The sequence below is a fragment of the Marmota monax genome, unplaced genomic scaffold, assembly GCF_021218885.2.
Source record: "Marmota monax isolate L192 unplaced genomic scaffold, Marmota_monax_Labrador192_F-V1.1 WCK01_AAM20220418_F8-fsc00013, whole genome shotgun sequence".
In the NCBI taxonomy this organism is placed as follows: Eukaryota; Metazoa; Chordata; class Mammalia; order Rodentia; family Sciuridae; genus Marmota; species Marmota monax.
Genome location: NW_026692202.1, coordinates 907,364 through 932,875, shown reverse-complemented (window position 1 = coordinate 932,875; position 25,512 = coordinate 907,364). Strand labels below are relative to the sequence as shown.

Sequence of the window (25,512 nt, the reverse complement as noted above, 5' to 3'; positions counted from 1 at the left end):
GTTTAAATGAGGAAATCAAGAACCTGAAATAGTAGTGAAAGTATTTGTAAAAATTATACCTTTTTTCCAGTCAGGCCCAATCTAATATTTTGGTTGAAGCATATTATATAATTTTGGAACTTTTATTAATTATATATATTATAAAATATAACTTTGACAAGTAAGCAACAAAAATATTTTCATTATCTCTCAAACCTCAAGAATTCTCAATTACTTTAACCTCCAAAGAACTTACTGGATTCAGGTGAAAATAAAAGAGTTAGAACAAGAAAACAACTGATGTGAAGTCTTATTAATTTTGGGTCTTCTTTCTACCATCATTATGTTAAACTAGAGATACTAAAACCCAACTTCTTTTCTTAAAAATCCCTTACCAGTTTATGTGACAGAAAGCAGTTAAGACTTCAATTAAATACACTGAACTTGAAAACCTAATTCAAATATAATATTATCTTTTGAAAAATTATTTAAAATCACACAACTATAGACATAGCTGGCTTAGGGTCCGAGAATCAAATTATTATTTTTAATATTTATTTTTTAGTTTTCGGTGGACACAACATCTTTATTTTATTTGTATGTGGTGCTGAGGATCGAACCCAGCGCCCCGAGCATGCCAGGTGAGCGCGCTACCAGCTGAGCCACATCCCCAGTCCCTCAAATTATTTTTAAGATTAGAAAAAGATATACTTTTAAAAATGATGTGGCCATTTTGTGGGACTTAATCTAGTCTGCAATAAAAATAGATCGTAAGTTTGTGTCTCCAGAAAAGTATCAAACACAACACACAGATCAGTACTTTCATAGATCAATGCGAAATCAGTAACTTTAACACAAATTACACTTGAGTAAAATTTTCTAGGATAACTAAAAAACCTTTAACCACATAATGAAAATCAACTATCATTTCTGACAAAATTCAGTTTATTTTTAGGGTGAATGCCTTGATCCAACTTCATATTTAACTTTTTAATTAAAATTTTAATAGCTTGCTTTTTAAAAACGTACAAGTCTGTATTTTCCAAAAAATGCGAATTCAGAATTTTAAAGAAAGTATACTTTTGGCTTTATTGTTATGATTTTGAGTTATGAATACAGGTTATATGGGCTTGAATATACCTTAAGCATGGTTAGCTCACTGTCCCACACAAAGATTAAATGTCCAATTACTGTTACCATCATGGTGGTTACATGCCTGTAGTCCCAGCTACTCAAGAAGGCTGAAGCAGGAGGACTGCAAGTTTAGGACAGTAGGATGTTACCTTAAAATAAGGAAAAAAAAAAAAAAAGGGGACAAGATGTAGTTCAGTGGCAGAGTACTGGCCTAGCATTCGAGAGGCCCTGGGTTCAATGCTTAGTATAGAAAAAAATAAAAATTACTCTTAGGGGATCAACTAAATGTTGTGATTTGTCATATTTAGCCCTGACTTATCTTGGACTGGCAACTGTGTTGCCTAAGAGAAATAAAGGAGTAGAAGCAACTGCTTTACCCAATTCAATCTATATATGACTTCATTTGTTCTGAAGAATAAAGAATATACTGGAAAGGTCAGCAAGACCATAACCTTTGGTTGGTGAACATTTTAATACTTACCAAAAAGCCTAAATCAACACCTCAAAGAAAAATTACCTTATTCTTTAAGAGATGTTGTAATGAAAATGAAAACCATTTATCATTATTTGAAACGCTAAACTCAAATTGGTACTATAGAGGAAACATGATACATACATATACACACACACACACACACACACAACATGTTTAGCTGCCCAGACAGAGCACATTATAAACATCTTATGGCTATCACATTTCTTTAAGAACCTAAGTTGTCAGCTCAGAGAGCCTGATTTCAAGAGTTTACCATCCTGCTATAGCTGGAGCAGTCAAACATGTTCACAGGTCAGCTTTGCTCCTGGACAAGTGGAGTGGGCTGGGGCACATGGTGAGTAGGTGGTGGTGATTCAGGCTCCTGAGTCAGGTGCAGGTGCTGAGCTGGATCTGAAGCACTTGCCGCTAAATGGAGCTCCTCTGTTTGCTCTTGATGGGCATGAAGATGTTCCAGGGTTTCCTTGGACAGTGTAATTACATGCACTGGCTCTGTCTGTGAGGGCTCCATCTGGCTTTCAATCATATTGAGACTCTGAATGTGTTCTGTTTGCTCCTGCTGAGCTGAAAGAATTAAATTCTGCAGTTGCTCTGGCTGCTGTGTGAGCAGGGTGAGATTAGCAGCCTGGTCTGCGGTCATGTTCTGGGAACTCTCAGCAGTCATGATACTGATTCCCTGACTAGGACCAGGCATGAAATTGATGTTATGTACAGAATCAGTTACCAGAAGCTGAATCTCCTGCTCTCCAGAGGTAGAGAGCTGGTATGGCTGTAGCTGAAGAATATTTCTGACCTCTTCTGTATTACTACTACTACCAGAAACACTGCTGGCATCTGATGCATGCTTCTCTTTACTGTGGATTTTCAAGTGAGCCTTCAAGTTGTCTAAGCGAGCAAACTGTAAGTTACACTCTGGGCAGGAGAAAGGCTTTTTGCCTGTGTGCAGAATGCAATGTCTCCTTTTGGCACTGGAGTCAGAGAAGGATTTGCCACAGATGCCACAGGAGTATGGCTTTTCTCCTCTACAAGAAAACACACATTTTACTTTAAAACAGAAATACCTATTTATTACTTCCTGGCTAGTTATGCCTAGTCTTTGAGTTGTACGTAAACCATGGGTTCCCACTAAGGATGTAGGGCAAGTTACATTTCCTTGGGCTTCAGTTTCTAATCTGAAAAAAAATTAAAAAACGTTTGAGAAAAAAATAAACAAGGGATGGGTGTGGTGCTTGAGGTAAGGTGGTAGATGGGGTTGGGCTAGATGTAATACAATTTTATGATTCCATTGTACATATTTCAGATAAGAAAGTATTTACGTTGTATACATAGTTTTGTTTTAGTTCTTACAGCCATTTTTTAGACTCTAATGTCCAAATAGGTACACACGATTAATGTAATTTTTGTGAGTAAAACATTCAGAAAAAAATTAGAATTTAATGCTTATTTTTAATCGAAGATTCATGTTTTGGACTAGCCCCCAATTCAAAATAAAAATTAAATAAATGAAATCAACAATGCAAATTTTTACTGGTCAGCATCAGTATTGCTAATTTTGCCAGGAATTTCATTATTGAGAAGGTAAAACAAGCAAATTAAAAAAAAAAAAAAAAAAAAAAGAAAGGAAAGATAAAACAAAATAACAAACCACCAGAGTCACAATTTGGGGACCAGGATTATATAGGTAATATGTCATCCCAAAGAACAACACCATAGAAATATCTGCAGAACTTTACCGATGAATTCTGATGTGGGTCTGAAGAGAACTCTTTGCTGTGAAAGACTTGCCACAGATTTCACAAGTAAATGGCTTTTCACCTAAGAAAAGGGAAACATATAAAAATAGATATTTGGCATTTAAAAAAACTCTGAACCACTTCATGGTTCCACAATGTGAAAAGAACAAATGCAGTCAGCAAGAAGGAAGAAAGCACAACAACGCAACTGCTCTGCACCCCACATGAAGCTGAGTGTCAAGAGCAGGCAGAGGAAGCAGGCGTGCTTTGTTCCCTTGAACACCTCAAAACCAAAAGAGGAGGTCATGTTTACATACAGGAAACAAAGGAATTCACTATATTTTTTCCTATATTTTCCACTCTTAGTTCTAATAGTGCTTTCTACACTCCTACCTTACTGCTGGTTAGGTAGCCCATATAACCTTTGCAGGGACTCCTGTGCAGTAGGGTGGCTTATATATTATTCACAGGCATATCTACCTTTCAGATATACCCAGAATCTGACCTGCCACTTGTCTGTGCCTTACCATCCCTCCTGGATAATTTCCTCAGCTGCCACCTTGGATGTGTGCTGCCACCAACCCTCCTGGATCACAGCGCAACCTCCAAAAGGGCCTCTTGTTTCTCTGCCACTTATTGTCAATGCAACAGCCAGAGTGATCCCTGGTACAGAGTCAGATCACTCCAAGCTGGGGCTACAAATGCTCTAATGGCTCACCATCCCAAGGTAACAGCCAAGAAAACCATTGGCCTACAAAGGGATCACAGATCTGTACCTTCCCACACATCTTCCTGGCTCCAAATCTCCCTGAGCTCATTTCAGGATCTCTCTCAGGGGTATCACTCACCTCATCTCTCATGTGCTGCTTTACCAGTGGTTTTATCACCACAATCTCCACGACTACCACCACCGTACACTCCTTGATCCACACCCTGACTTAGTTTTTCCATAATGTTACCATCATCTCATATGCTGTACACTGTACTTATTACCTATCTCTTCCCTTGTTATGTAAGAAAATCTGTGAGCTTATCTACTCCTAGTCCCCAGTGCCTAGGATCTGGGCTTGCTCTCTATTTCAGAAATCCCTGATGAATATTTGAATTTTATATGGGTGAACTAAGGCCCACATCAGACAGTATGACTGTTCAAACCCTACTCTGCTTCATTAACATCAACAAGTATTTATTCAGTGCTAGTTTGCACTAACATAATAACACACTGTGCCCCCAAGAAACAAAATTGTTTCTAATGTAGATGACAGAAATACATATTTTATGTGATATAAAATAAACATATACGAAGCAACAAAGTATACATGTATGAAGCATATACATACATGAAGCAACAAAATCCCACTTCAATTGGAGAAAAGCAAGGGTAAGTGCAATTTTAAGGGAGGATGGTCCCTTAGCTTCCCTTTCAGGCTTGACAATTCTCCGAGTTGCACTTAAGGAAAAGACACCTGTTACTAACTGGATAAATCTGCATCTTTGCATCATTAACTCCATCCCCTCCCCCTACTAGAAATTGAGCCCAGGGGTGTTCTACCACTTAACTACTCTCCACCTCTTTTTATTTTTTATTCTGAGACGGGGTCTTCCTAAATTGCTGATGTTGGTCTCGAACTTGTGATCCTCTTAACTCAGTCTCCTGAGTTCCTGGGATTACAAGGGGGCACCACCACACCCAACTGCATCAAGACCAGGCCACTTTCTAAATCAGAGCTGGAGTCTACTCTGATCTTGGTTGGTTTTCCCCCTCTCAATTAAATTCAAAGACCGAGTACCTGTTCTGTTTGCTTGTGATTTTAAAGTTCTGTGTCAGAAACACAAATAACAATGTTAATTTTACCCTTCAATTTCAGCTGGGCTTCTATCTCAGAAAATTTGTTGGCAAACATTATTATTTTTTTTTAATATTTATTTTTCAGTTTTCGGTAGACACAACATCTTTATTTTCTTTTATGTGGTGCTGAGGAACAAACCCAGCGCCCTGCGCATGCCAGGCGAGCGTGCTACCGCTTGAGCCACATCCCCAGCCCCAGCAAACATTATTTTTAAGAGCAAGCAATCATTTGAATTAATGGGAATTCTTTCCAGAAACAACATTTTGCAGCTACAGCTCTTTGAGGGAATGAGCAGTATAATAAGACAAATTTTCCTAGACAGTATGAATATGAATGTCATAGTTCACTTTGTGTTGCTATAACAGAACACCTGAGAATTGGGTGATTTATAAAAAAAAAAATATTTTTTACAGTCTGGAGGGTGAAAAATTTAAGGTCAAGAGACTTGCAGCTAGTGAGGACTTTCTTATTGTGTTATCTCATACAAGGCAGAAAAGTGCAAGATGGTGTATGCCTGTAACCCAGCAACTTGGGAGACTAAGGCCGAAGGATCAAGGTCAGGGCCAGCCTCCACAATTTAGTAAGACCCTAACAAAAAATTAAAAATTAAAAAAAGGGCTGAGGATATAGCTCAGTGGTGGAGGTAAGTGTGCTCTTGGGTTTAATCCCTAGTACTGCAAAAAAAGAAAAATAAGTGGAAAGGCAAGAGCACACTTGAGAAAAAGGAGAAGAGCCAAATGGATGCTTTTATCAGGAGTCTGCTTCTGTGATAATGGCATTAATCCACAAGGTCCTACTTCTTAAAATGATTGCATCAGCCATTAAGTTTCCAACCCATGAACTCTGGGGAATGTGGGGACACATTCAAACCACGGCACTGATGAAAGTCTTCTGCCTCCCTGATTTCCCTGTGTACAGCTCTGCCACCTTTGACAAATGACCAATTCCGTTTTAAGTTTATTAATTTTTGAAATACTAATAGACCATCAACAAAGTTCAGAGCTAAGAAACAGAAAAAAAAAAGCATGATCACTATCTCAAAAAGGGATGTATAGTCTATTTGAGAAGATAAGCAAGGCAAAGCTGTATTTGAGTGTATGATCAAATGAGCGGTATCAACAATATTGAGTCCAGACAGGATAGTGGAAGCTAGTGGAGGCAGGATCGGGCCAAACTGGAGAGAAGCCCTGATATCAATGGTATGACCAAAACCCTTGTGTTGGAAATGGTCACGTGGTATAGCAGGACAAGAATTCACCCTGGGGAGTGGTAGAGCTAAAAGATGAGGCCACACCATGAGGAGCCATAAATTCCAGGCAAAGAACCTTTAAGCCTCTGAAGGTTTTTAGTAGAATGATGACATGCCAAAAGTATTATAAATTAAGTCTGGGAATGATGGGTACCGTAAGCTGGAAGCAAACCTTCTTGTTATATTCTATATACAAGGTGCTGAGGCCTGGGTCAGGAGGTGGCAGGAGGCCAATGGAGAGGGACAAGGATGAGATGACAGGGCCTAAGTTTAGGGAGTGGGACCACAAGGAAGTTTGTTACAGGAGAACTAGACAACACTGATTAAAATTAAGGGCAGAGACACAAGTATGACTAAACGCTCCTCCAGTGGAACACTGATAGAAGGAGGGAGCTCAGGGATCCTTTCGGAGCCTCCTCTCAGCTGGCTAATCCACCACCCCTGCACCCAGCTGGGAGACTTATAAACCCAGGCCTGGGCTCCATACAGGATTTTTTACTCAATATTTACTGGACCTCAGTGGATTTGCCCCTGCCATCAGTGCAAACCTGGATGGCTTTCTTGGTTAATGGCAGCACCACCCAATCCCTGTCCCAGCCAGGCACAACAATCACAGTGATACTCCCAGTTCTCTTTTTGCCATGTTAACCAGCAATTCAGTCCTATACATTTTCCCTCCTGAGAATCCTGCTTCACAAGTGGAACACAGTCTTGTTTTTTCTTACAAAAATTAAGTTCATTGTAAAATATTCAAATGATATTGAGGGGTACAAAGAATGCATAAAGTGCTCCACATTCTCCTCTCTTCAATAACCAATCAACACTGTGATAAACACCTTTACATGCAAATCCATTGGTGCATATGCACATGAAGTACAAAGTTCACACCCAGTACAATGTTATTCTTTCAAGTAAAGCCATACCACATTTTAAAAGGTTGTATTGTAGTTCTCTGTATATTATCCAAAACATACCTGCTTAGTCCTTTAGTGATGGACATTTAGGTTGTTTTTAAGTTTGTGACATTATAGTCAATCTTGCTTATAATCAATATCTTTATACAAACATATTTTCACAGTTGGACAGTTAAAATTTTGATAAATATTGCCAATTTCTTTCTAGAAAGCCTCCAAATTTTATTTCCGCCAATAATACATAGAGATGTCCATTACCTCATGTATTTGCTAATCTAATGGACAAAAACCATGTACACTACTCTTCTGATGATTAATAGGGTTTTAGAGTGGTTTACTTGCCATTCCTACACTGTCTTCCCTGACGCACATCCCTGGCCCAGTTTCTTACTGGGGTACTCACTTCTTATTTGGTAAATTAACACTTTATCATATATGTAGGAACTAAAAATCTCTTGAATACGTCTCTTCATTCCATTCTCTTGACTTGCAAGTCCTCATCACTCTTAGGGCCTGCTAACCAGCTCATTCCCAGACCTGTCCCTCTTGGGGCTGCTGAGTCCTTTTAAAGACACAAATAAAAATGTCCCTTTTCCCTGCTTAAAAGCTACTCCATGCTTGCCATCATGGTGGTCTGCCCACTGTCTGGCAGTCCCATCCCACATATGCATGGCAGAATTTCTTGTACTACTCTTGGATGCTAGGCTCTCATATCCCCAAGCTTAGCATTCCCTGCTCCTGTCTGCAGATGCCTCTTTCTGCTCTCAGAACATGCTCTGGCTTCCTGGTCTAGGTTTCAACTATGGATGCTTTCCCAGATCTTTTGGGGATGTAACCCATCCTCTCTGTGCTCAGACCTCTACTGCACTGTCCTGATACTCGTCATCGTCTCCTTTTTTGTGTGTGGGTGTGTGTGGGGGGTGGGTTGGATAATCGGAAGTGAACCCAGGGGCACTCTACCACTGAAATACATCCCCAGCCCTTTTAATTTTTTTGAGGCAGGGTCTCACTAAGCTGCCTAGGCTGGTGTCAAACTTGTGATCCTTCTGCTTCAGCCTTCCCACCAGCTTGAATTACAGGTGTGTGCCACTACACCCAGCTTGTCTTGAGATTCTTAATAGATAGCATGTAGACACTGTAAAAACATGCTGTGGTGAGAAGCCCCAGCTCTCAGGAAGACGGGAACAAGCAACATTAATGGACCATCTTAACATATAACTGAGGAGATTGAGGTAGCTTCAAATCCAACCCAAGCAAATGAGGCTCTGAATGAAAACTATGACTTAATAAACTTTATTACGGGTGACTAGGAAGGGCCATCCACAGGTGAGTGGGAGCCTGCAGTGTAGAACCAGTGTGAGTACCTAACACCATCCAAGGGACAGGGATGCATGAAGAGTAGGACTGCACTATGGAGTTGGAAATGCCTCACACCAGGCTTTTCCATTGCTTGGGATAATTCCCTTGACTTGCCCCCAGCTAACCAAAGAAGTTTTAGATCACTATCATGGTTTCTGTGTACCCTGATGTCAGGAAGATGTAGCCCCTTTGTTCATATATTCACTGCCTACCAGTTTTGTGAATCTGCTTGATTTCAACTGATCCAAATAAGCCTGCACAGCTCCAGGTACAGAGACAAGCACAGATGCAAACACAAAAGCCTAAGCCAGGCATCTCTCCCTTTGGCTGACTCATCAGTACCGACCATCTGCCAGACACCTGACATTCCTTTCAAATAGGTTCATCTCCCTCACTAAGGATACCCTCTTAGGGAATAAAATACATTTATTTTGCCTCTGACTTATCTAGTGCTTGGTGCAGAACATCTAACCCTGAGAGAGTCTGCCCTTGAAGATGTAAGATATGAACGTCAATCTAGGTTTTCCAACTGAGCATGGCTCTGCTGACATGATCCATACTGCTCAACCTGGCCCAGCGCAGGTAACAGGTTGACTGGTGCTTTTCGACACCATATTAAGTAGCTTCTCTGTGCTGGGGACAGATGGATCATAGTCCCAGCCATCGGAGAGCCCCAAATTTGTTAGTGGCTTAGTTTCAAGGCCATACCAAACACTTTATATTGTGTACCCCACCCCCCCACCCCAATGACACACCCACCATCCACTGTCTTTTGCTTCTCCAAAGTAGACAGGCTATGAAGGGCTCACAGGGATTATAAGGGAAGATCTTCGCTTCCTTTTTACATCCTCACTTCTGGTCTACTCACAGTGATCAGATGCTTTATGGCTCATTCTCAGGAGACAAAACTTCTCTGGCACTGATCAACAGGACTGGGCCACCTCAGCCCTGTTCCATCTGGTTCTCTGGGGAGTCCATAGTAACTTCACACACTATTTACAGGCACATGTGTAAGTGCACACATTCATAGCTCTGCCTGTATCGCTTCCCTCAGATCTGACATGACAAACTCCTGTAATCTGTTCCTCCCAGTCTGCCCCAGATTTTGTTCCTTCCAGTTGCTTTTGCCTCCTCCGTATCTCACTCCCGAATCCAACCACAAACAAAACATGCTGAACACCTTCTCAGAGTTGCTGCCATCTCTACTGCTGCCCCACTGGGCCAACCTCCTCATCATTACAACAACCTTATGATGCGTTTTCACCTCCAGCCTTAACTCACCCCACCCCATATGACAGATGCAGTTATTCTATTAACCCATAAAGTCAAAATTTTCAATTCTGAAAACATTTCAATGAAACTGTCACAAGTGCTGTAAAACAGGTTGGAAACAACTTACAGCTTATGTATTAACATTAGCTAATATTAATACTATTGTAATTATCCTATTATAATTATATTTCATATTTTATGTATATATGTTTGTACAGGTGTTACACATATGGGACAATGGGACAAAAATGGGCAAAATTCAAAATCATGTCATCTCATTCCTTTAGGTAAAGGCATCTTACTTGGAATAAAATTCAAAGTCTTTTATGGTCTTTAGGTGCTTACGCCTGTGAGTACAGAAGAAACACGGAGAGGCACTTCAGAGGCTCTAGCCCAGGCCTTTTCTTTTTTTTAAAGCTTCTCAGGTGACTAAAGTGTGTAGCTAAACTGAGAACCCCTGTACCAATGCCCAGGTATACCACTTTCTCCTATTCCCAGATTCCCTGCTCCGCTTTAGCTCCTGCCTCTTGGCATTTCTACATCATGTCAGAAATGCTTCTGTCTGAAGGCTTTTACCTGCTGTCCTGTCCCCACCTAGAATGTTCCTGACTGGATGTCCACAATGACTGGCCTGTTCCCCACATTCTGATCTCCAACCAAGGTACCTTCTATCAGTGAGACCTTCCTAGAACAGTCCCTATATAAAAGAGCAATTCCACACTGCTCTTTACCCTGCATTTACTTCTTCATGGCACTCACCACTACCTAACACGTTACACACTCTTATGCTCTTTATCTCTGAATGTTAGCCCTTTACCAGCAGGGCTCTGTCCCTCTCATTTAGGGCCTAAAACAGTGCCTGGTACCCAGTAACTACTCAGTAAATATGTGCTGAATAGATAATTAAATTTTGCAGAAACCACGAATGGTGTCTGTGAAAAGACTATAGAGACACCATTTTCAGAAAACTCACAACCCATGAGATAATTTATTGACTTTAAGAAAACTGATACAGGCTAAGTATTTTCAGAAATGCCTGGGGCCAGAGGTGTTTTGAATTTTGGATTCTTTTCCCCAATTTTAGAATATTTGTATATATATATAATGAGATATTATGGGGAAGGGACCCACATCTAAAAGAAAATCCATTTATGTTTCACATAAACCTCTTTTACATAGTCTGAAAATATTCTGCACAATATTTCTAGTGCCTCTATATTTTGACTGCGATCCATCACATAAAGTTGTGTGTGGAATTTTCTACTTATAAATATCATATCCATATTCAAAGAGTTTTGGATTTTGGAGCATTTTGGATTCTGAATTAGAGATATTCAACCTGCATTTAAAAAGTAAAGTCCAGGGGCTGGGGTTATGGCTCAGTGGTAGAGTGCTTACTTAGCACATGTGAGGCACTGGGTTTCATCCTAACCATCACATAAAAATTAAGTCATAGTGTCCATCTACAACTTAAAAAAAAAAAAAATGTTAAAAAAAAGAAAAGTCCAAAGCACTATAAACCATTCTGATACATAATTTCAATGTACAATTTAATAAGAATCATTATGTTATCAACCAACCCACAACAGGCCTGGTACAGTGGTGCACGCCTGTAATACCAGCAGCTTAGGAAGCTGAGGCAGGAGAATGGTGAGTTCAAAGCCAGCTTCAGCAAAAGTAAGGTGCTAAGCAACTCAATGAGACCCTGTCTCTAAATAAAATACAAAATAAGGCTGAGAATGTGGCTTAGTGGTTGAGTACCCCCGAGTTCAATCCCCAGTACCCTCCTACAGAAAAAAAAAACACAAAAAACCAAAAAGCCCCACAATAACAAGTTTTTCTTATGTGCCCCTTACCAAAAGGTACAAGAGAATCACAGTTTTACTTTTCTAATCTTAAATAAAAAAAAAAATCTACCCTGACCTAATCAATTTGCCTCCTCTTTATTCCTGTAGCTGTGTTTTTAGAAAGTGGTAATGCTTAAGTGGTTAAGTGCTAGTTCCAGAGGTGAAAGTGGTGACTTCTCAGTGTTTGTTACTTTCCCTCTATTTTATTTTGTAAACAATTTATCTTGATCATCTTCAATGCTGAAGTAAATTAAGAGTGAAGCACAGAAATAGACTTGTATTATTCTGTGGAACTAAATGAACTTTCATAATGCCCATCGAGTAATCTCCATTTTCTAACTACAAAGAGATGGGATGTCCCCACAGAACAGTGCTAACAATATTCTGCCTTGGGCTTTTAAATGTTCTACTTAGAAATCTCATCCAATGTACACAAACATTCCCAAATACAGGCTGAGGAGGGGACTCGAAACTTCATTCATCACTCTGCTAAAAACATCAAGTGTACTAAGGAAGATAAATGAGAAGGTGTCTTACCTGTGTGTGTTCGTAGATGTTTCTTTAGCTGAGACACATCCATGAATTTGCGTTGACAGTGGGTGCATTCCGGTAATGAGTGGCCTTGTCGCAACAATAAAAAAAGTGTCAGTGCATATATGCTCTCCCTGCATTTCTTCAGTGATTTGTGTTAAAGCACTTCCCTGAAAAATAATCACTTTAAATATGGGACTTTAACAACAAGAAATATATTTTATTAATTTGGTAACAGTTAATATTTCCCTATGTACCTCAACTCACTGTTTCCCTGAGAGAACTAGACCTTCTGAGTCCTCCTAAGCATAAACTTTTTCCATCAAAGCACTAGAGTGACTGGCCAGTTGATCTTGCATCATGCTCTTACCCCCTCCTTCATTTCTTATCAGCTGACAGAAAAAAAGAAAAGGACAGTGACTAGACCAGGTGGGAGAAAGCCTGGACTAACTGCCATAGGTGGTATCTCTCTAGGCATCATTAACAACCTATCAACTGAAGCCCTCTTGGGCAAGTGGCAAAAGATACCAATTCTGTAGGGGTTCTGTGTGTGGCATCCAAACTATGGTACAAAAATTAAATTTAAATCACACATAGTATAGAATAACACAACAACCTCTAATGTAGATTGCCTTTTTAAGACTTTTCCCATAAATATCCATTTATCTTCTATGATATCAACCTAATGTTTCAGAAACAATTTGTCTTTGCATTTTTTTCTCCATTAATCTAAATTTTCTCTCACTTTATGTCATTGTACCTGTATGAACTCGGTAATGACTCTTTAGTTGTCTTTTCTGGCTGAAATACTTTCCACACTGATCACAGGTGAAAGACTTCTGTCCTGCCAAATAAAAGATAAAACACTTGAACCATGCAAAAAACTAGAGAGCTAGAATAATCACTCACTAATAAGGTAACTAACATAGTGGGTCCAGGTTCCCATTTTCTGTAAATGATACAAATGGATTGCTTATACACCCAAAAGCCTTCAGAGTTTTCAGCAGGAACTTAAAATGTGCAAAGGTATATAAAGGCAAGAGAGAGAAGTGGAGATTGGTGTAGAATTGGAGAATTCAAATTTTCCCCAAAGACATTCAAAGTAAGCTAATTCTAAGCCAGTTTATAGCTCTAATTGAAGGTCAGTGCTGTTTAACTCTGAAAACTTCATCTGAACTGCACTATGACAGAGGTCTAATTCAATCTTTCAATGACACCATGTGGGAAATGGTATCAGTCTGAGAATACACCATTTAGATCCCAACAATGTCCACCCCAAGGAATGGGAATCTGGTGGCATGTGGCCCTCTGGTGCAAGCCCAGCTACCTGAGTGCAGGCTCATGTGCTCCAGCAGTGAGTGCTTGGTGGTCAGAGCCTTGCTGCACACGGTGCAGGTGTATGGCCGCTCGCCTGTGTGCATCCTGGTGTGGACCTGCAAAGAGTGCTTCTGGGCAAAGCCTTTTCCACACTCATTACATTTGAAGGGTCGCTCCCCTGGAATAAAAGCCCCAAAAGCTTGGTGTAAGCAAGAATCTGCATGTCTTTCTGTTCCCTCCCAAATTAAAATGATAATAAAGAAGTTTCTCTTAAAGACATATATCCAAAGACCAGTGTTACAGGAGAGACAATGTTGGCAATAAAGTTTGGAAGCTGAAAGAGATAATCCCAAAGCAAGCAGTGAAGAGCAACAAGATACAACCAAATTTTTAAGACAGAGCCTCCAAAAGGCTCAATAACTGTAATCTCTAAACACAGGAGTGAGGGAGGGTAAAGAACAGTCGATTTCAAAGGTAGTTAAGATACCCAAACCCAGTCTCCTATTCCATACAGGCAGGACACTTACCCTCTGCCAAGAGAAGATGGAAATTATTTTCTAAGACAGTAAAAGAAAATGTTTCTGGATTAAGGACTGTCAGGCACTGGTGAGATGAGGTTAAAGGATATATTTGGGATAATGAGAGGCTACTCAGACACTAGCAGCTAGGCCTAGTGCTTCCTGGTAGGAAAGTAAAGGCCTTTTTCCTAGAAGGTGACTAGCCTGAGGTAAGAGAGCTACAGATGCCCCACCAGGCATCTCTAAGGAAGTAGGGCCCAGCCACAACTTCTCCAGTAAGGCTACTGTTTCATAGGCACTTTCCATACCTGCAAGGCTGGTATGCTTTTAGAAACCTACTCTAACATATGATGAAGCAGGCATTCAAGGAAAGACTTTAGTAGCAGAGACAGATAACAAGACAAGAAGAAGAAGAGAAAAAAGGTATGTGCAGAAAACACAGACGGCCCTGAGTGAAGAAAAAGTTTTTTAAAAATATTTTAAAAGGTGAGGTTCTAGAAGTAAAAAGTATAAAAGTAGAATCAGAAAAATCTCTAAGGGCTGAAAGATAAAGTAGAACTCTCCCTAAAGTACAGAACACAATGATGTTTCCTTCATATGAGCAAAATGATGAGAAAATTGGAAGATGGGTCCAAGAGGTTCAACATGCAAACAGCACACCTGGAAAGAGAGAACAGGGAAAATAGAGGGGAGGAAATCATCTATGAAATAATTCAGTAAAGTTTTCTGAAACTGAAAGGAGTTTCTAAACTGTATGGATCTATCTAGTATCTAACAAAATGGAAGAAAACAGATCCACATTAAAGTTCCAGAATCCTGAAGGCAAAAGGAAAGATCCTACATGCTGTTTTTTTCCTTAACAAGTCTTACAGAATGATTTAACTCTGTATTTATTTTTTTAATAAGAATTTGTATTTTTTTAAATTATTTACACATGACAGTACAATGATCTTGACATATCATACATTTGAATCAGATGGGGTATAATTTCTCATTTTTCTGAGTGTGATTTAACTCTTTAAATTAGACACATCTGTATCTTTTTTAACTCAGAGCACTTAGCCATTAATCCACATCCCCAGCCCTATTTTGTATTTTATTTAGACACAGGGTCTCATTGAGTTGCTTAGTGCTTCGCTTTTGCTGAGGCTGGCTTTGAACTTACAATTCTCCTGCCTTAGCCTTCCAAACCATGGTATTACAGGCATGCGCCACTGTGCTCAGCTATGTACATATGTATTTTGATTAAAAAATAAAAAAACAAAATGCAAGCAGTGGCACATGCCTATAATCCCAGCAGCTCAGGAGGTTGAGGCAGGAGGACGGAGAGTTCAAAGCCAGAAACAGCAAGGCACTAAGCACCTCAGTGAGACTCTGCCTCTAGATAAAATACAAAATAGGGCTGGGGATGTGGCTCAGTGGTCGAGTGACCTCAAGTTCAATCCTGGGTACTCCCACCCTCCCACAAAATCAACCTAGTACAAAAAAGAACCTGTAACACCAAGGTTCTAGATAATTAAACAGGAAGTTCTGGGGGTAGGGGTCAGGCACATAAGCTCTCAGGCAATTCTAATGTGGCTATTGTGAACCATAGCATCAGATGACAGCAAGCTGCTAAATGACAGAAGATTTAGTACCAGTCCTTATATTTAAGTTTAAAATTAAAGTGAGGAATATATAAGTGGCAACTATAACCTGTCCCAAAGCAGAGTGAGTTAAGCACCTGAGAGAAGGCTTAAAGGAGGAAGAGATTTCTGGCTAGCACTGCATAGTACAGTATAGTAGATATTCAAATTTTCATTAACTAAAAATTTAAAAGTTCAGTTTCCTAGTCACATTAGCCATAATTTGAGTGCTCAAAATCCTATGAAGTGCCAGATGTGGTGGTGCTGCAATCCCAGCACCCTGGGAGGCTGAGGCAGGAGGATTGCAAGTTCAAAGCCAGCCTCAGCAAAAGCAAGGTGCCTAGCAACTCAGTGAGACCCCGTGTCTAAATAAAATACAAAACAGGGCTGGGGAGGTGGCTCAGTGGTTGAGTGCCGCTGAGTTCAATCCCCAGTCCCCCCCACACCCCACCCCCCAAAATCCCACGAGGCTAGTGGCCATTATACTACATAGTGAAGACAGAGAACATTTTTTCATCCAGAGGGACCAAAAAGGGGAAAGCATCTATAGCTAGAGGGCTGAATTATAAAGTTACCAACACAGAACTGAGTGAAAGAATGTTTTGGTCAAGATGAAGAATGTTTAAGAATCACAAAGCAGAGTGAGTGGGGCCAAAGCTTGATAACTGGATGAGGCTAAAGCTTTGAACCAACTATTCCAATTAAGAGGGGTTCTGGAATCAGGTCAGCAGGGTTCATATCCCAGCTCTCTTACAAAATGGGTGACCCTCGGCAAATTATTCAAGCTTTCTGGGACTCAGTTTTTTCATCTGTAAAACAAGCATAATATTACCTACCCAGCAGGATTACTATGAGAATTACATGTAGTAACTTGTACAAAGGCTATATTATAATGCCTGTCACATGTAAGACACACAGTAAATACAAGCTATTATTATCATTACTATTCTAAATTCCAAAATGCATTGCAATAAGCTGCAAAAGTGTAATTACCTGTGTGGCTCCTCTGATGGATTGCTAAAAAGTGATTGTATTTAAAGACTTTGCCACAGTCTTTACAGCGGGCCTCAGGACCACTGGGGCGCTTTCTCCTTCCATATATCCTCTTGGCTGAAGCCTGGTCGTCCTCATCCCCAACAAGTTTATAATCTTTAAGTTTGACAGACCTCCGAATCCTCCGCTTGCTGCATCTACTCTGGTGGTCCTGCCCATCCTGGGTCTTGGGATCACAGTTCTCATCTTTTTCAGTGGGCATCTCCTCCATTCTACCTGGTTCACAAGCAGGGTCAGATCCTTCCTTTTCTTTTACTGGAATCGGTTCATTCAGTACACCATTGTCTCCTTCTTTAACAACAAAGTTTTGTCTATTCTGAACCGAATTGTTCACTCTTAGCTGGATTTCTTCCTCTGCAGCCTGTTCTGATTTCCCCTCCTGCAAACTATTGACTTTTCTTGGTCTTCCCCGTTTCCGTTTTGGAGGATCATTTTTCTTATTAGAAATAACAACGACTGGAGCACCAGCTCTGTTCAAAGTTGTTGGCTTTGGGGAGTTATGATTATTCTGAAAGTCTGTATAAGCCTTTATCAAGTCGTAGACTTTTAAGAACTGAGCAGTAGCCAGGATTTGTTCCGTACTTTTCTCACTAGCATGGAGATAACCTGTGTAGATAAATTCTAGCAGGATGCCAAAGGTGTCTGCAACCATGCCTTCCAGCATATAAATGGACTGGCCAATCTCCCCCTCCTCTGCAAACATCATTGAGAAATATTCGCTACTAGCAGCAAGTAAGGCTTTGTGGGCCCGGAAATGCACATTCTCCACGATTAAAGTAATGTCACAGAGAAAGCCTTTCTTTCTCTGATCCTCAAAACTGGCCAGGACAGTGTCACTGTGAGTATCTGAGTGAACAACAAGCTGTTCAGAAGGCTGTGGTGATGTTTCAGCCATTTTCTTTAGAAGTCAAGAAGGCTTAAATTTAAAATAAGAAGACAATGTTTAATAGGGAGGAAGCATTGTCTAATAATGGTTCATATGAACCTGCATTAACCTCACATTGTTTAATGAACTTTACTACTACTTTTTTTTTTGCAATTAAACATATAATCATTATTTCACTTTATCATATTCAGTTATTGATGCTCAATACATAGCATAAAATCATCAGATAAATAGACAGAGACAGATATTTAGCCTCCATCTCAGAAATATTGCACCAAAATGATCAGATAAGTAGATATAGATCTACATCCAGTATTTCAGATAAGAGGAAGGAACAAGAGGGACAGGGATGGTAATGGGAAGTGAAGGGGAGTGAAACTGATCAAACTATGTTATATGTACGAACTAATATGCCACAAAACACCACTAACATATTAATTAAAAATTTAGAAATAATCATTCCAGAATAGAGAAATCCATAGAAATATATTAGTGTCCACCAGGAAGTAGTGGGGGGTTGGGGTGGATGAATGTGAACTGAGTACTACTGGAAAAAGAGGTTTGGGGGTGGTGTAGGGAGGTTTGTACAACTCTAAATGTATGAAGCATCACTGATGTGAATAAAAAGGGTAAATTTTATGGCACATTAATCATTTCAAAAAAGCTGTTATTTTTTAAAGTCTATTTAAAAACTTAGCCCTGGGTTCTTATTCCCGTTGCACCTGATCTCGCTGGGTGAATTTCCAACATCCTTTGAATCTCTCACATCCTCCTCTGGAAATGACGGAATGAGATCAAACATCTGTAAAGTCCTTCCCCGCACTAACTTTTATGGATGCGCAAATGTCGTAGTGAGAACTACACCTGCCCTGATCTTGCACATTATCAGTTATTTTTCATCTGTGAAATATGAAAAAAAGCTAAGAAAATGTACGCGTACAAAGCGAATCTGGGAGAAGCTGCAAAGTTAAAACAACGTAAGCCACAAGGGGTCTTGCACGGAACCGCTACGTGGAAGGGCCTGGCTGGAGCCACACGGCGCTCGGCACGGAGACCCTAGCTCCATTACCAGCGCCAGTCCCAACCCCGCAGAGTCGGGAGCGACGGCACGTGACAGCCACCGCCTCCAGGCCCAGAACCGCGGGCCCGCCAGGAGGACGGCCGTGAAAGGGTCCGCGCAGCCGCGGGTTCCGCAGCTCAGGGACCGCGGGCACCCAGCGGACCTACCTCTTATGGGCGCCCGGCGCGGTCCGAGTCGCGGCCGAGCCTACCTGGAGGCCGGGCGGGCACCCCCACGCCCGGCCGCCCCGGCCCCGGCTTGCCCAGGCCGCAGCTAGGATTCCTGGGCCGCGGATGCTGCTTCTGCGTCGGCGCAGCCAACCCGGAAGCGCGGCGCGCGGACGCCAGACCACGTGGCCCAGGACACGCCCCTCTTCGGGCGGGGCGGGCGGCACCGCCCAGAAAGCCAGGCAGGTGTTGTAATTGTGCTTTGCGGAGTTTCTCCTGGTATTGGACCGTTAGCTCCTCACCGCTTCGATAATCAATTTTGCCTAATGCGAATGTGTGATAAACGACCGAAATCGCCTCTACCTTTCATTCTTGTCGTCGTCGTCATCATCATCTAATTCTAATATTATAACTATTATTTACCTGCTAGATGTTTTTCACATCGGTCTCCCTTTCCTCCCCACTTCCAACGCTGTAGTCCAAGGGAGTGAAGATAGCACTCTAGTCCAACAGACCTGGTTTCTGAGAGACCTGGGCAAGTTACTTATCCTCACACTCTTGGTTTTCTTAAAATGGAGATATTAACACTAGTGCCCCGTTGGTAGGATTGGCATGATGTTAGCAAGAACAAGTATATAGTGGGCTCAGTAAAAGCCTGGTTTAATTCACGGTTGCCGAGACTAAAAATATTATTATTTGAACTTTCATCGTCTCTCTTCAGTAGACTGTTAAAGATTTCTACATAGTCTTGGTTGCAGTGTGGTTCCCTGTAAGACACAGGCATTTGGGAGGTGTCTCCAAGTATAAATCACAGGCAGAAACTAGAGTCACACCCCCCTTTAGATTCCACTGTGGCTCCCATATGCCCTCTGGATAAAGCTTAAGCTCTTGATATAAAGCTTAAGCTCTTGATGCAAGCCCAGCTCAAGTCCATTTCCACCCCCTCTTCCAATGATTTATTTCAGCATTTTCCCTCTTGATTCATGCTTTATTAATACCGAATTGCTTATTTATTTTCCCCTCCACTTCCAGATCTCCAGCATGCCATCTACAGCCTTCATGATTTTGAAGCTGAAGATGTAATTACCAGTCTCTTAAATGTTACTAGTTTTTCTTAAAATTGGCTTAAGCCACACATTACCTCCAAGTCCTCCAGATTTGTAGGGGTCCAAATGGGATAGTGGGAGCTCTCCCTGACTTCTGCGTGCCAGCAGAGCAGAGGTCAGTACAAGACGTGGCTGCTCCATTATTTTTTGCTGCCACAGGATTGCAATAAAAATGGTGCAGTAAAAACTGTGGGCATCTACAAATTAGGTGTAGTAAACAAACTAGATAAAAATTTTAAATGAGAATACCATTTAAATGTATCAGTAATGCTATGTTTTAAGGGTAAGATTGATTACCTTCAGATTTTGTGTATTCTTGTTAAAAGAATAGGATAGCTTCTCAATGGATGGAAACAGAATGCATAACTTTGACAAGTGTAGAGAAATGAAATCAATCCAAAAGAAAGGAAGAGGAAAAGAGAAGATGTTAAAGAGGTAGAAAGGCTTAGGTCACGTAAAGTCTTTTATGCCAAGAATAAGAAGACTGGGTTTTATTTTAATTGAAATGGGGACCAATGGAAGATCTCATAAAGACTGGTGAAATCTGATTTATGTAGTTAAGGACTACTCCAGCTGCAGGAAGAAGATTAGATCCTAGAGGGACATGGGTACAGACATAAGGATTAGGGATTAGGGTGAACAGTGCAAGATGTGAAAAAGCCCATATTCAAGGTATTTGATGGTGTGGGGGTGGGGGTCTGACAGGATTTACTGAGAAAGTCAATAGGAGGAGTGAGGGAAAGAATGTAATCAAGATTGACCCTGGGTTTGGGGCCAGATCATTTGTACAGTGTTACCATTCATTTATCTGGAGGAAGAAGAGTTGGATTAGGTAACAAGTAGAAGATGGACCTATTAATTAAATTTGAGATGTCAACTAGATAGCCATATCTGACATACAATATGAATTAAAGAATCATAATTCAGTGCTGAGAATGGAATTGGGGATAAAAAAGTTTTTAGATGTTGATGAACCTTTATTTTATTTATTCATTTATTTATTTATTTATTTATTTATGTGTAGTGCTGAGAATCAAACCCAGTGCCTTGCATGTGCTAGGCAAGTGCTCTACCAATGAGCCACAACCGTGTTTTTTTTTCTTTTTCTTTCTTTCTTTTTGTGTGTGTGTGTGTGTGTTTTTTAGGGGGAGGGTACCCAGGATTGAATTCAGCGGCACTCGACCACTGAGCCACATCCCCAGCCCCATTTGTGTTTTATTTAGAGACAGGGTCTCACTGAGTTGCTTAGCGCCTTGCTTTTACTGAGGCTGGCTTTGAACTCGGGATCCTTCAGCCCCTTCCAAGCCTTCCAAGCCCCTGGGATTCCACCATGCCTGTTGAAATTTAGAATATAATAGTAGAATTAGCAGAGCATAGATTATGAACCATTTAAGTTAAATCACTTACAGAGTGAATATTGGTAGATGAAATGGAATATCCAGAGTTTTTCTCTTTTTTCTCCCAATCCAATTTCTATCCTGTCCAATTCATTTGACCTTGGGAAGGCTGAAAGGACTCAAGGAGACTTTATCAACAGAGCCCTGTGCCTTACTGGTTCAGGAGAACCAGGCAGGAGACTGGAGGAAGGAGAGGGTCATGATCAGTTGGCAGTTAAAGGCTGGAGGAAGCCATCGATCATGCTCTAGAACTGTGACATATGAAGGTGGTGGAGCTCAGAAGACATTTCTTGGATTTGTAGAATTCTCAGGGTGAAGCTGTAGCCCCTCCCCCATACCCACACTCTGTTTCTTTTGCTTTTTATTCTGTCCTGAGAAACACAGGGGGTCTTGATGCCTCTAGGATTAGTCCAACTGCATGTTTTCCTGACAGGCTTGAATCCAAGCAAACACTGATAAAGTAGTTAAACTGTTGCCCTAAATACTAAAAGAAACTAACCTGGGCCTTAAGCCAAATTCCTTAAACCTTCTTATACAAACCATGGCTTGACCTCTTCCTTGTGGCAATACCTCTGTAGAATACCCGTTATCTCACTGCAGCCCCTTCTGTACATCAGTTCCTCTAATAAATGCTTTGGACTGATCACCTGGCATACTGCTTCTTTCTTTGGAATCCAAACTGGCCCTATCTTGAATGTGGGAGGTTTCCCCGCTCCAGCCAGGGGATCAGCAGGAAGAAGCAGAAGTCATATTAGAGAACATGATCCCAGGAGATGGCTGATATCCTGTGGTTCTGGACTCGCTCTTGAGCATGTGAAATACTCTCTGGAAGTCCAAGGAAACACTTGGGTGTATTCTGATGGGACTGGTGTCCTTCATAAGAAGAAATGAAGTGTTGTAAAGGAAATTCAATTTACCTATAGACTGAAACTTGGGAACATCTGTATCCTGTTAAGAATGAAAAATTCAGCAGAAGGTAGTCTGGTGATAGGAATATGGTAAATTACAGGTAGTAAGTAAAGGAAGGGAGTTAAGAGAGGGTGGAATTTACATCAACAGAAAACTTTGTAGCTCCAAGCAACTACTCCCCAGCTCCTGAACCAGGCTTTGAGGTTATCCTAACTTTGATAATAGGCTTCTATTTGTTTAAAAATTATTTTATTATGAAATGTATAATAAAAATATATGTAAAACAGGCTTCAAGTTTTAATTAACTTTATTGAAATTATAGGGATCAAGGAGCTAAATCATTGATTTTAGAGATTAAAAAACTAAGACTCAGAGAATTCAAGATTTACTGGTTACATAATTAATGTTTGTATTTTTGAGAGAGCCAATCTTACTATTTAATATTTTAGATTTTTAATACTGCTGCTGAAAAATTGACCTTATTTTTTAAAATCTCATTCAGATTCAATTAGTACATTTTTCCTCTATTTTATATATTTTGATAGATGTCATATAATAAGAGTTCATCTTTCCTAAAATTTCAGGTGATTTCTAATTACAAAACAATATATAAAGTATGCTTCAGTTTGCTCTCAACTTCAAGTAAAGAGGCAGGCAGACAGTCAGTTACTTCAAAATTACCCATTTATTTTGTCGGGAAAATGATAGTGTGTTATGTTCACAAAGTTTATAAACAACTCCTATGTGAAAAGTATAAACAAAATTTCTGGTTTATATCAATGTTAATTTTGCTTCTCAAAGCTTTCTAACATTTTATATGAGTAATTTTAACTGAGATAGATTTTTCTATTGAAAATTTAGAAAGGAAAATAAGTTTATTAAATAAAATAGGTTATTTAAATATCCTAAATGAAATTAAATAAATGTCTGTTTTGTTAAAGCATCAAAGTTTCAGGCAAGGAGCAATACACTTTAAAATTATATTCAAACTTATTCTTACAGAAGAGCAACTTTTCCTGGCTAGTAGACGTTTGAGACCATTTGAATTCTGGAAACCATGGAACGTCACTCAGGGAAGGAAATGTACTTCAGAGAGGGAGAGATTTTTCAGTTTTCTCTCAACTTTCTTCTATCACCTGGAGATAACTCTTGAGATTCAGATTGTGGAAACCTAAGCAAACTGTCCACTAAGTGGGTCTATATTTTTAAGGGAGAGAAAGGTCTGTAATTTATGATCAAAGTCAATTGCTCTAAACTGAGGTTCCTTGTATTGTCTGGTCATCTTATCACCCAGGTACGTTATGAGTTCACATCTCTCCATAAACTGTTCCATCTTCTTCTTATACTTTTTTCTTGTATATTCAGAACCTTTGGGATTAAATGCTGTAGAAAATTCCACAGAATTTTTGTGAATGTTTTCTGATAGGTTAGTGAGTTATTAACTGAAAGAGAAATAAAACTGGGTGTGTAAGTGAGTTGCACCGTGATGGATGGCTAAGGAGACAGTCCTTTCCAGACAGGATTTGAGGATTCTATTTTTGACCATAATTGTCTATATTCACCTTTCTTTGTGGCATGGATTATTAAGAACTAACTATATTAGTTATAGTCCCTGCTTTAAAACTAGCTATTCAGTTTTGATATTTTTTGTTATTTTGTATTGCATTTGCCCCTCCCTCTCTCTCTTTCTCTTCAATGAAGCAACCACCCCAGTTTAAACAATCCTATTTATCGTATTTATAATGTATACTACAGTGAATGATAAATTAGTTCTGAGCAGTGTATCATTAAAAAAGACATACCTTTTAGATGGAATGCTATATACAACAATGCAGATCTCTGTACACTTAAGAAGGGGAATTTGGGCTTCAGGCATCCTGCTGCATTCATTGCTTTAATTAAAGAAGATGCAGTACCCTGTAGGAAGGGAATAATTTAAATCATGTATTTATTTGAGTTTGGTTTCTTTTCTCAGTGAAGATGAATAGAGAAGCCTATTCCTTTCCTCAAATAACCTCCCTGAGGTTGTGAATGAGGGTTATAAAGAAAGTCAGACGACCATATAGCCAACAGGAAAGAATATACTAACTACATTTGATTAGGAAAAATGAGATGTAAATTGACTTAGTACCAGTTGGGTAATGGATACATGCATGAGCTTCATTATACCATTCTATTTTTATATGTTGCACATTTTCCATAACAAAAAAGAAAAGAAAAAAGGGACCACTGGGCTTTGAGCTATCTGGGCTCATCTCTGCTTCAAAAGATCAGAATTATCACCACACTCAAAATTCCAGAGCTCAGAAGATAAGAATTTAATGATAAAATTTGGCCTTTATGAGAATATTTCTTTCTGGGTGAGCTTCCCTGGAATTTTGATATTAAACCAGACTGAAGACTAACTTTCTAGCACATTGAAAAAGACAATGTAGTTAAGAATTTGTGATAAAGGTATAAAATTATGTCCTGGGCATTTATTTTATAGAATTTTTAAAAACAGCTGTCAAAATAGTAGTCAACTACTGATAAACTTACTATTTTAAAAAGAGTTACATCCAAATTAAATAAGATGACACCAGTAGATAGCTTCATCTGGATTTGGGGCAAAATATTTGTCTGGTATTGCAGCTTGACTCTTGAGCAGTGAAGAAGCTGCTTGGAGACTGAATCTGCACATTTCAACTTATGAAAAAATGTACAGACTGAAATTTTAAAATGGGAACCAGCTGGGCATAGTGGCACATGACTCTACTCCCAGCAACTTGGGAGGCTGAGGCAGAAGGATCACAAAGTTCTAGGCCAACATCAGTGACTTAGTGAGGCCCTAAGCAACTTAGCAAGACCCTGTCTCAAAAGGAAAAATTCTGTGGTAAAGTTCCCTGGGTTAAATTCCTAGTACCAAAAAAAAAAAAAAAAAAAAAAAAAAAAAAAAAAAAGAAAAAAGAAAGAAAGAAAGAAGGAAAAAGAAACCAAACAACTATAAGTCAAATTTAAGTAAATTTATATGATCTACTCTTTCTTCACTCTAGTGCAGATATTTAGGAATTGGCTGTGGAAGTAGGGGCTTTTCACACATTTTACCCTTAAGTACATTAATAGTGGATTTTTAA

General features: G+C 39.8%; 2 protein-coding genes across 8 annotated transcripts in view; both read right to left on the bottom strand.

Moving 5' to 3' along the window:
* Positions 1-103: 103 nt before the first annotated feature.
* On the bottom strand, positions 104-19,132 carry Zbtb24 (zinc finger and BTB domain containing 24). Of its 7 annotated transcripts, XM_046430089.2 has the most exons (8): positions 18,988-19,132; positions 16,815-17,790; positions 13,689-13,856; positions 13,122-13,205; positions 12,368-12,451; positions 3,340-3,421; positions 1,863-2,628; positions 104-1,262 (listed from the first exon to the last, which is right to left on the bottom strand). In XM_046430089.2, exons 2-7 carry the CDS (start codon positions 17,767-17,769, stop codon positions 1,902-1,904), a joined length of 2,100 nt encoding a protein of 699 aa, XP_046286045.1. In that variant the 5' UTR covers positions 17,770-17,790; positions 18,988-19,132; the 3' UTR covers positions 104-1,262; positions 1,863-1,901. The 7 variants fall into 7 exon arrangements, 5 of the variants coding, with proteins under 5 accessions (XP_046286045.1, XP_058431041.1, XP_046286053.1 ...); XM_058575058.1 differs by having other exon boundaries at positions 104-2,628; XM_046430097.2 differs by lacking the exon at positions 13,689-13,856 and having other exon boundaries at positions 104-2,628.
* Positions 19,133-23,065: 3,933 nt separating this feature from the next.
* The window catches only part of Ak9 (adenylate kinase 9), a 134,305-nt gene continuing 131,858 nt past the window's right edge, over positions 23,066-25,512 (bottom strand). Inside the window, exons 40-41 of the mRNA XM_046430075.2 lie at positions 24,202-24,316; positions 23,066-23,782 (exon numbers count right to left, since the gene is read on the bottom strand). Of these exons, the coding sequence (XP_046286031.1) occupies positions 23,571-23,782; positions 24,202-24,316 (327 nt within the window). The 3' untranslated portion in view covers positions 23,066-23,570. The remainder of the gene's footprint in view (positions 23,783-24,201; positions 24,317-25,512) is intronic.